Source organism: Emys orbicularis, chromosome 1 (assembly GCF_028017835.1).
Source record: "Emys orbicularis isolate rEmyOrb1 chromosome 1, rEmyOrb1.hap1, whole genome shotgun sequence".
Taxonomy (NCBI): Eukaryota; Metazoa; Chordata; order Testudines; family Emydidae; genus Emys; species Emys orbicularis.
In genome coordinates this window covers 19,497,357-19,509,513 of record NC_088683.1, presented here as the reverse complement: position 1 = coordinate 19,509,513, position 12,157 = coordinate 19,497,357, and the positions used below count along the sequence as shown (strand labels likewise).

Genomic DNA, 12,157 nt, shown 5'->3' with positions numbered 1-12,157 from the left:
GTTGCACCAGTACAGGAGCAGAAAAGCAGATCCCAGTACCTCAAAAACACCAGAACGCTGTATTAAGTCTTGCTCATAGTCATCTTTTTGGGGGGCATTTGGGGGTAGAGAAGACCCTGGCACAAGTCCTACGACGGTTCTTCTGGCCCGGAGTACATGAAGAAGTGCGGAGGTACTGTGCCTCCTGCCCAGAGTGTCAGCTGCACAGTCCCCGTCCCCACTTGAGGGCACGTTTAGTACCCCATCCCATCATAGAGGTCCCCTTCGAGCGAATAGCCATGGACCTAGTGGGACCCCTGGAGAAGACGGCTCGGGGCCACCAATATATACTTGTTGTTTTGGACTATGCTACTCGCTACCCAGAAGCCGTCCCCCTGCGGAACACGGCCTCTAAAACTATAGCCAAAGAGCTGGTGGGGATCTTTGCCCGAATGGGACTACCGAAGGAGAATTAACCGACCAAGGAACCCCATTTATGTCGAAGCTAATGAAGGACCTCTGTACGCTGCTCCATATACATACCCTGAGAACTTCGGTCTACCATCCGCAGACTGATGGGTTGGTAGAAAGGTTTAACCGAACCCTCAAGGCTATGATAAGGAAGGTGGTAAGTCGGGATGGGAAGGATTGGGACACCCTACTACCCTACCTTATGTTCGCTATCCGGGAGGTACCACAGGCCTCAACTGGGTTTTCCCCCTTCGAGTTATTATACAGGCATCACCCCCATGGCATGCTAGATATCGCCAAAGAGATCTGGGAAGAGGAACCCAATGAGGGGAGAAATATAATAGAGCATGTAATGCAGATGCGAGACCGGATAGCCCGGGTTACCCCTATTGTACGGGAACATTTGGAGAAGGCACAGGAGGCCCAGCGAACCCATTACAATCGCCAGGCAAAAGTGCAACAGTTCCAACCAGGGGATCGGGTTATGGTGTTGGTACCCACGGCAGAAAGCAAGCTTCTGGCCCAATGGCAGGGGCCCTATGAGGTGGTTGAACCCGTGGGGGAAGTAACCTACAAGGTGCGGCAGCCAGGATGCAGAAAACAAGAACAGATTTATCACGTTAACCTTCTGAAACCCTGGCATGCACAAGAGGCATGCACAATGGTCCAAAAAGACCTAACCCAGGAAAACAAGCCTTCCAAACAGGTGAGAGTGTCTCCCAATTTAACACTAGACCAGAAGAATGAGGTGTCTGAGATGATCTTCCAGAACCAAGATGTGTTCTCGACAAAACCAGGTCGAACAACCGAGACATATCACCACATCGTCACGAACCCTGGGGCCAGAGTAACAATGAGGCCCTATCGGGTGCCAGCGGCAAAAGGGGAGGAAATAAAAGCAGAAGTAAAAAAAATGCTGGAGTTGGGGATCATCGAAGAATCCCACAGTCAGTGGTCCAGCCCAATCGTGCTGGTGCCCAAACCTGATGGCACCACAAGATTTTGCAACGACTTCCGGCGACTAAACAAAGTATCCCAGTTCGACGCGTACCCCATACCTCGCATAGATGAGCTAGTGGACCGTCTGGGTAATGCCCGGTACTTGACTACCCTAGACTTGACAAAGGGTTACTGGCAGATTCCCCTTGCAGAAGACTCTAAGGAAAAGACTGCCTTCTCTACACCAGAGGGTCTTTTTCAATATACTGTCCTCCCTTTTGGACTACATGGGGCCCCAGCTACCTTCCAGCGCCTCATGGACAAGCTATTACGCCCGCATAACAGTTATGCTGCTGCCTACTTGGACGATGTGGTCATTCATACCCCAGATTGGGAAACCCACCTGGAGAAGGTGGAGGCAGTCCTCGATACCTTCAGGCGAGCTGGCCTTACAGCAAACCCTGCCAAGTGTGCTGTAGGGTTTACAGAGGCTAAATATCTTGGCTACGTTGTGGGAAAAGGTCTGGTAAAACCCCAAGTGAACAAGTTAGAGGCCATCCAAAATTGGCCCCGACCAAGTAGCAAGAAACAAGTCCGGGCGTTCCTAGGTGTGGTGGGATATTACCGACGATTTATCCCCCACTTTGCCACAAGGGCAAGCCCCCTGACAGACCTAGTGAAAGCCCGTGAACCTGATCTGGTGAGATGGTCCGACGCAGCAGAGGAAGCATTCACAGACCTACAGACTGCCCTCTGCAGTAACCCCGTACTGATAGCCCCTGATTTCACCAAGGAGTTTATCCTGCAGACGGATGCATCGGAAGTAGGGCTGGGGGCCGTTCTATCACAGATGGTCGGGGAGGAGGAACACCCAATTCTATACCTCAGTCGGAAACTCCTTCCAAGGGAACAAAAATATGCAGTGGTGGAGAGAGAATGCCTCACTGTAAAATGGGCCATGGAAACATTGCGCTACTACCTGCTCGGGTGCAGATTTGTCCTCATGACCGACCATGCCCCTCTTCAATGGATGCAGCGGAACAAGGAGAAGAACACAAGGGTGACCAGATGGTTCTTATCCCTCCAACCTTTCCAGTTCCGTGTGCAACACAGAGCAGGGAGCCGTCATGGCAACGCTGATGGCTTGTCACGTGTGCACTGTCTGGCGTCCCAAGCTGCCCAACCCCTTGGCGTTGAGCAGGGGGGAGGGATATGTGACAGACCCAGACCAGTGGGGTACAGGAGTCTGGTAGAGGGCAAATATACTGGTCACTGGTTGAGTAGTTTTCTGTTCCCTGAGTGACCAGAGCAGGGGCTGCACTAGAGTAATCAGGAACCTGCTAGAACCAGTTAAGGCAGGCAGGCTAATTAGGACACCTGGAGCCAATTAAGAAGAAGCTGCTAGAATCAATGAAGGCAGGCTAATCAGGGCACCTGGGTTTTAAAAAGGAGCTCACTTCAGTTTGTGGTGCGAGTTTGGGGAGCTGGGAGCAAGAGGTGCAAGGAGCTGAGAGTGAGAGGGTGTGCTGCTGGACTGAGGAGCACAAGCGTTATCAGACACCAGGAGGAAGGTCCTGTGGTGAGAATAGGGAAGGTGTTTGGAGGAGGCCATGGGGAAGTAGCCCAGGGAGTTATAGCTGTCATGCAGCTGTTACAGGAGGCACTATAGACAGCTGCAGTCCACAGGGCCCTGGGGCTGGAACCCGGAGTAGAGGGCGGGCCCAGGTTCCCCCCAAACCTCCCAATTGACCTGGACTGTGGGTTCTTCCAGAGGGGAAGGTCTCTGGGCTGTTCCCCAACCCACATGGTGAATCTCTGGAGGCAAGAAAATCTGCCAGTAAGCGCAGGACCCACCAAGATAGCGGAGGAACTTTGTCACACTGTATAGACCCTAGCACAATGGGACCCTGGCCTGGTTGGGATCATCTGTAGGAGTTACTGTCAATAATAACCATTTATAAAGCATGAGTTAAAAGTTGTTGCCGGTACTATACTGCCCCGTGACCCTTTTTCAGTGTTTTGGTTTTAAAATAACATTTTCTAGGTTTAAAAAAAAATAAGAACATAAGAACATAAGTGATAAGAACATAAGAAAGGCCGTACTGGGTCAGACCAAAGGTCCATCTAGCCCAGTATCTGTCTACCGACAGTGGCCAATGCCAGGTGCCCCAGAGGGAGTGAACCTAACAGGCAATGATCAAGTGATCTCTCTCCTGCCATCCATCTCCATCCTCTGACGAACAGAGGCTAGGGACACCATTCTTACCCATCCTGGCTAATAGCCATTTATGGACTTAGCCACCATGAATTTATCCAGTCCCCTTTTAAACATTGTTATAGTCCTAGCCTTCACAACCTCCTCAGGTAAGGAGTTCCACAAGTTGACTGTGCGCTGCGTGAAGAAGAACTTCCTTTTATTTGTTTTAAACCTGCTGCCTATTAATTTCTTTTGGTGACCCCTAGTTCTTGTATTATGGGAATAAGTAAATAACTTTTCCTTATCCACTTTCTCAACATCACTCATGATTTTATATACCTCTATCATGTCCCCCCTTAGTCTTCTCTTTTCCAAACTGAAGAGTCCTAGCCTCTTTAATCTTTCCTCATATGGGACCCTCTCTAAACCCTTAATCATTTTAGTTGCTCTTTTCTGAACCTTTTCTAGTGCTAGAATATCTTTTTTGAGGTGAGGAGACCACATCTGTACACAGTATTCGAGATGTGGGCGAACCATGGATTTATATAAGGGCAATAATATATTCTCAGTCTTATTCTCTATCCCCTTTTTAATGATTCCTAACATCCTGTTTGCTTTTTTGACCGCCTCTGCACACTGCGTGGACATCTTTAGAGAACTATCCACGATGACGCCAAGATCTTTTTCCTGACTCGTTGTAGCTAAATTAGCCCCCATCATGTTGTATGTATAGTTGGGGTTATTTTTTTCCAATGTGCATTACTTTACATTTATCCACATTAAATTTCATTTGCCATTTTGTTGCCCAATCACTTAGTTTTGTGAGATCTTTTTGAAGTTCTTCACAATCTGCTTTGGTCTTAACTATCTTGAGTAGTTTAGTATCATCTGCAAACTTTGCCACCTCACTGTTTACCCCTTTCTCCAGATCATTTATGAATAAATTGAATAGGATAGGTCCTAGGACTGACCCTTGGGGAACACCACTAGTTACCCCTCTCCATTCTGAGAATTTACCATTAATTCCTACCCTTTGTTCCCTGTCCTTTAACCAGTTCTCAATCCATGAAAGGACCTTCCCTTTTATCCCATGACAGCTTAATTTACGTAAGAGCCTTTGGTGAGGGACCTTGTCAAAGGCTTTCTGGAAATCTAAGTACACTATGTCCACCGGATCCCCCTTGTCCACATGTTTGTTGACCCCTTCAAAGAACTCTAATAGATTAGTAAGACACGATTTCCCTTTACAGAAACCATGTTGACTATTGCTCAAGAGTTTATGTTTTTCTATGTGTCTGACAATTTTGTTCTTTACTATTGTTTCAACTCATTTGCCCGGTACCGACGTTAGACTTACCGGTCTGTAATTGCTGGGATCACCCCTAGAGCCCTTTTTAAATATTGGCGTTACATTAGCTAACTTCCAGTCATTGGGTACCGAAGCCGATTTAAAGGACAGGTTACAAACCTTAGTTAATAGTTCCGCAACTTCACATTTGAGTTCTTTCAGAACTCTTGGGTGAATGCCATCTGGTCCCGGTGACTTGTTAATGTTGAGTTTATCAATTAATTCCAAAACCTCCTCTAGTGATACTTCAATCTGTGACAGTTCCTCAGATTTGTCACCTACAAAAGCCAGCTCAGGTTTGGGAATCTCCCTAACATCCTCAGCCGTGAAGACTGAAGCAAAGAATCCATTTAGTTTCTCCGCAATGACTTTATCATCTTTAAGCGCTCCTTTTGTATTTTCATCGTCAAGGGGCCCCACTGGTTGTTTAGCAGGCTTCCTGCTTCTGATGTACTTAAAAAACATTTTGTTATTACCTTTGGAGTTTTTGGCTAGCCGTTCTTCAAACTCCTCTTTGGCTTTTCTTATTACACTCTTGCACTTAAGTTGGCAGTGTTTGTGCTCCTTTCTATTTGCCTCACTAGGATTTGACTTCCACTTTTTAAAGGAAGTCTTTTTATCTCTCACTGCTTCTTTTACATGGTTGTTAAGCCACGGTGGCTCTTTTTTAGTTCTTTTACTGTTTTTCTTAATTTGGGGTATACATTGAAGTTGAGCCTCTATTATGGTGTCTTTAAAAAGGGCCCACGCAACTTGCAGGGATTTCACTTTAGTCACTGAACCTTTTAACTTTTGTCTAACTAACCCCCTCATTTTTGTATAGTTCCCCCTTTTGAAATTAAAGGCCACAGTGTTGGGCAGTTGAGGTGTTCTTCCCACCACAGGGATGTTGAATGCTATTGTATTATGGTCACTATTTCCAAGCGGTCCCGCTATAGTTACCTCTTGGACCAGCTCCTGCGCTCCACTCAGGATTAAATCTAGAGTCACCTCTCCCCTTGTGGGTTCCCGTACCAGCTGCTCCATGAAGCAGTCATTTAAAGTATTGAGAAATTTTATCTCTGCATTTCGTCCTGAAGTGAAATGTTCCCAGTCAATATGGGGATAATTGAAATCCCCCACTATTATTGGGTTCTTAATTTTGATAGCCTCTCTAATTTCCCTTAGCATTTCATCATCACTATTACTGTCCTGGTCAGGTGGTCGATAATAGATCCCTAATGTTATATTTTTACTAGAGCATGAAATTTCTATCCATAGAGACTCTATGGAACCTGTGGATTCGCTTAAGATTTTTACTTCATTTGAATCTACACTTTCTTTAACATATAGTGCCACTCCTCCCCCTGCACGGCCTGTTCTGTCCTTCCGATATATTTTGTACCCCGGAATGATTGTGTCCCGTTGATTGCTCTCAGTCCACCAGGTTTCTGTGATGCCTATTATATCTATATCCTCCTTTATCACAAGGCACTCTAGTTCACCCATCTTATTATTTAGACTTCTGGCATTTGTGTACAAGCACTTTAAAAACTTGTCCCTGTTTATTAGCCTGTCTTTTTCTGATGTGCCAGATTCTTTTTTATGTGGCTGTTTATCATCTGATCCGGCCCTTACATTATACTTTTCAGTCCTCTGCTCCTGACTATAACCTGGAGATTCTCTATCATCAGACTCTCCCCTAAGGGAAGTCTGTGTCCGATCCACACGCTCCTCTGCAGCAGTCGGCTTTCCCCCATCTCCTAGTTTAAAAACTGCTCTACAACCTTTTTAATGTTTAGTGCCAGCAGTCTGGTTCCACTTTGGTTTAGGTGGAGCCCATCTCTCCTGTATAGGCTCCTCCCATCCCAGAAGTTTCCCCAGTTCCTAATGAACGTGAACCCCTCCTCTCTACACCATCGTCTCATCCACGCATTGAGACTCTGAAGCTCTGCCTGCCTACCTGGCCCTGCGCGTGGAACTGGGAGCATTTCTGAAAATGCCACCATAGAGGTCCTGGATTTCAGTCTCTTCCCTAGCAGCCTAAATTTGGCTTCCAGGACATCTCTCCTACCCTTCCCTATGTCATTGGTACCTACATGTACCACGACCACCGGCTCCTCCCCAGCACTACACATAAGTCTATCTAGATGCCTCGAGAGATCCGCAACCTTCGCATCAGGCAGGCAAGTCACCATACGGTTCTCCCGGTCATCACAGACCCAGCTATCTACATTTCTAATAATCGAATCTCCCATTACTAACACCTGCCTTTTCCTAGAAACTGGAGTTCCCTCCCCCGGAGAGGCAACCTCAGTGTGAGAGGCAACCCCAGAACCATCTGGAAGGAGGGTCCCAACTACGGGAAAGTTTCCCTCTGCTCCCATTGACTGCTCTACTTCCCTGGGCCCTTCTTCCTCCTTAACAGCACAGGTGCTGTCTAAGCGGAGGTGGGACAATTCTACAGTGTCCCGGAAAGCCTCATCAACATACCTCTCTGCCTCTCTCAGCTCCTCCAGTTCCGCCACCCTGGCCTCCAAAGTCCGTACATGGTCTCTGAGGACCAGGAGCTCCTTGCACCGACTGCACACATACGCCACCCGCCCACAGGGCAGGTAATCATACATGCAACAGTCGGTGCAATAAACTGGATAGCCCCCACTCTGCTGCTGGGCTTCTGCCTGCATTGTATCCTAGTTAGTGAAAGGGTGGTTTACAGAAGGAAGTTTTGGAATGTGGTTTGGTTTATAGGTTTTAGGGGGGGGCCACGGGGATGGGGTTACGGCTGGCGAGGGACTCCCACTCCCTTCCCACTCCCCTTCTAAACTCCCTTGCGAAACTCCCTGTTAGCAGCCCCTGGTCGCAAAGCTCCCTGGTCGCTTGTGCGCGGCTTTATAAAGCCCTGGCCTGAGTGAATGCCCCGCCCACTGAGTAAGGCTCAGCCAATTACCAGAGGCTTCGAGCTTTCAAACCTGCCTCCAACTGCCAGCCAGAGCACACGGTCCCTCAAACAACCAAACAAACAAACACAAGCTCAGCACACAGCAAGTAACCCCCAAACACAAACAAACACACACTACAGACAGTCACTTACCCCACAGATGCTGTATTAGCTCCTCCTTCACCTGGAGAACTCCCTTGCGAAACTCCCTGTTAGCAGCCCCTGTTCGCAAAGCTCCCTGGTCGCTTGTGCGCGGCTTTATGAAAAATATTTTTCTGTCTACTGTTGCTGTGTGGAAGAGCCACTCACAAAAAGGAGGGGCAGGGGCTGGATGGGAAATGGTGGCATCCTCCTTCCAGAGGCAGGTGTGGTCTTATTTAACATCCTAACTAAAGATCTGGAAGCTAAAGTAAACAACCCATTAATAAAATTCTCAGATGAAAAATTTCACAAGTAGTAGAGAGGGCAAAGAAATAATATAAAAAAGACTTTGAAGACCTTAGAAACATGGGCAGAGAGAGTACATGAGATTTGAAAAAAATGAAAGGTAATACATCTAGTGAAGAAGAATCCAAAACCATGGTATGGTATGTAGTGGGATAGAGAAACCTGAGAAGCAGCTGCAAGAGACCAGGGGCTGTTAATGGACAGCAAATTCATCCTTCAATACTCTATAGTAACCAAAGAGGCCAGTGCATCTTTGGCTGCATATGCAGATCTATATTGTAGATAAGAGAGGTAATTGTCCTTCCTAGTACTGGTCTGGTATGACCACAGCTGAAATATTGCATTCATTTCTGGGTACCACGTTACCAGAAAGATATGGACAAACTGGAAGGACTTCAGAGAAGAGGAACAGAAAGAAATGATCACAGGCCTAGAGGGGTTTGCTTATGAGGAAAGATTAAGGCTCCAGTCCTTCAAAGATTTACACACACAACTAACTTTAAGCACGTGAATACATCTTTGTAGTATTGAGACCTTGAAAAAAGCCAATTGCATATAGCTTGGCTAAGCAATGCCTAAGGAGAATAATGTGACAGTCTATGCATGATTGAAGGGTGTAAACTTTAAGGAAGAAGAGGAATTATTATTATTATTATATGGGAGATTGGGATATGAATAGGAGTAATAGAATGAAATTAAGAAAGTGAAAATCTGTACCTGTGTATCAGTACTTACTGACAGTGAGATGTATTGTGGAATAGTTCCCTAAAGGAAGTACTGGAAGCCCAGTTGAGACTTCTTAAATTCAATGGGATGAAGCAGTAACAAATGCACTGTAGGGAACAGTCATGCACTGGCAGGAAGATGGACTAAATGATCTGCTAGGTCCTTTTATTTCTAATACTTGTGATTCTTCCAATGTTTCAAACTAAATACTTTCTATTTAAATTAATAAAAAAGTAACTTAGGGAGCTTATGCAGAACCTAACTTCCCTTCTGAAAATGGCAGATGCACCTAAATTGTGAAGTTGGGCTCCTGTGTGCATATTTTAGGCACCTAGATGGCTTTGAAATGTTCTTATAATTTATAAAAATGTATATGACAAATGTACAGGAAAGCAGTTGTGTTGTGGAATAGTGTTTAAGCACGGATGAAAAGTCAAATCAGGAATACTTTTCAAGCCTCAACTTGCTCAGGCCATACAATGAGTCAGTGTCAGAGCAAGGATAGAACCCAGGTCTCCTGACTCCCAGGTCCCTAGAGGAGTTTTGTACTACTCATTAAAAGCAAGACAAAGAATATGTCGTACATTGAAATTAGGAGTCTGCTCAAAGAAGACTTAATTTTTTTTCTTCTGTTCAGGTTTGAGTATGAGCACAGTTGAAGAAGAGTCTGACACAGTGACAGTAGAAACCGTGAACTCTGTGACTTTGACCCAGGACACCGAAGGGAACCTTATACTTCATTGCCCCCAGAATGGTATAGAGAATTATCCCAGTGTTTGTATTCTCTCTCTCTTATTGGTTCTATTTATTTTGAAACCCTTTTCAATCTCCCTCTCCACCTGTGTCGAGATGTTATCAGTTGGATTGTCTTTGCTGCCCATGCTGTGGTTCTGTCTGCTTTGGGCTAGCGCAGGACATTTTGTGTTCTAGGACCTCCCTTTCTCAGGATTTCCCTTTAGCTGTCTTTAAAGCTCTGTGTAAGACCTTTCCTTTCAGATAACATTTTTCTTGGGTATGTTGTCCTGCTTGTTGTCATCAAGTTTTCCCTTCAGTTGACTTGAATTTTTTTAAGTGGCTGGTTCCTGGGCCATTGACTCTGTTATTAGTTATTTCCTGAAACTAGTACAGCATCTCTTACACCTTTAACTGGTGCATTATAAAAACAACATTTTAAAAATACAGATCTTGACTTCTTTTGGTCACACTGGATTATTAACATCTATTTTATAATTTTACAAATCTACCAGTATACACTTTAATCCTACAGAGAATTTACATACTTGCTTAACTTTAAGCACATGAGTAGCTGATTGACTTCAGTGGGACTACTCACATTCTTGGAGTTGAGCACCAGCATGGTTATTCGCAGCCTCAGGGGCTTGCTTTGCTTCTGAGAGGATTCAAATGTTGAGACCACAAGGGACCATTGTGATCTTCTAATCTGGCCTCTTGAACAACACAGGCTTTAGGACTTCCCTGGATTAATTGCTGTTTGAACTAGAGTATATCTTTTTTAAAAACATCCAATCTTGATTTTAAAATTTCCAGTGACAAAGAATCCTCTGGTAAGCTGTTCCAATGGCTAATCACCCACACTATTAACATGGTTTAGCAAGAGTGAGGATCAGTTTAGATAGGAAAGAGAACACTTGAATGAGAGCACTGAGCAAGCTTTCACATGTTTGTTTTTAGCTTCAGCAATGTTTGATCAACAAAAGGTTCATTATGTTAATAGAAAGGACTCTGGATGTGTTTTTGTTACTAGAAGCTGATGAAGTAGACTCAGAAGACAGCACTGAACCTCCACACAAGAGACTTTGCTTATCATCAGAGGATGATCAGAGTATTGATGATTCCACTCCATGCATTTCTGTTGTTGCAGTTCCAAGTAAGTCACTGAACACTAATCAAAGTGCATATTATACACCTCTACCTCGATATAACGCTGTCCTCGGGAGCCAAAAAATCTTACCGCGTTATAGGTGAAACCGCGTTATATTGAACTTGCTTTGATCCACCGGAGTGCGCAGCCCCGCCCCCCCCAGAGCACTGCTTTACCGCGTTATGTCCGAATTCGTGTTATATCGGGTCGCATTATATCGAGGTAGCGGTGCATTTATGTTCTGGCACTCTTGAAGCATTGAAAGACTTGCCAGAAACAGACAGGAGTGGAGGAGCTTCGTCACTGCCCTAAACGCCAGGGGCGTAATAGAAACATGATGATGACTCTTGGAGCAAAAAAAAATTAGGAATATTTTAGAACACTTTATTTTGTCAGTGTTTCTATCAATATTTTACACTTTTGTATCACCCTTAACCCCCATAAGTCATAGAACGCTTTACAACAAGCTGTATATATACAGTATCAATGAAGTAAACCCAGCTGTTGGATAGAGAGTAGCAACCAACTAGCATACTGTACCACTCGAGGAGGCAGAGTTGGGAGGACACCAACGCAAACACTCTGTTCTTATTAAAAGAGTACAGGATCTTTATGTCCAAACAGAACAGTTGGGCTTTCCATGTTTGAGGTCATATCTGAAAGATCCACACATATGCAGAGAACTGTGTGGTGCTTGAGTTATTTACCACAGTATGATAGAGAATTGAATCAAGCTTGCCAGGGTTTGAACCTGTGGTTCTAGTGAGTCTGGGTATTCCGAAACACTAAAGTCTCTACTCATTGGCTCTACTTTCTGTCCTGTTTGTATGAAGTAAAGCATCTAGAGCTTTGTTGGGACTTTAGAGTGTTTGCATTTGTAAAAATATCAATTAATAATGTTGGAGTTACAGGAAAAATAAGCTTTAAAAGTTGCTGCCAACTGGTTTGAAAGTTGTACACTAATAGTCATTGGAGAGTAATGAAAACAAAACATAGAACAGAAAAAGAAACTTTCACATTGTGCTGTTTGCACCCAGTTATTTAAAACTAATTTTATTTTTTGTTTCACATTCAGTTTTACAACATGAATCTACCAAAAGGTGGTAGATGTCCTAGTTGTATATGTCCTGGTTTTAAAATCCTTATTTGAACTTCGTAAAGCAAAGTATTAGCAAGCATCTTAGTGTTTTTACTAGGCCAAAAAATCAGTGTCAGAGCACAGCTTTATTCAGATTTGCAGACCAGGTA

General features: G+C 44.8%; 1 protein-coding gene across 1 annotated transcript in view; it reads left to right on the top strand.

Moving 5' to 3' along the window:
- Window positions 1-12,157, top strand: part of DMTF1 (cyclin D binding myb like transcription factor 1) — a 67,899-nt gene that overhangs the window by 13,071 nt on the left and 42,671 nt on the right. Inside the window, exons 2-3 of the mRNA XM_065418053.1 lie at window positions 9,665-9,781; window positions 10,793-10,915. Of these exons, the coding sequence (XP_065274125.1) occupies window positions 9,673-9,781; window positions 10,793-10,915 (232 nt within the window). The 5' untranslated portion in view covers window positions 9,665-9,672. The remainder of the gene's footprint in view (window positions 1-9,664; window positions 9,782-10,792; window positions 10,916-12,157) is intronic.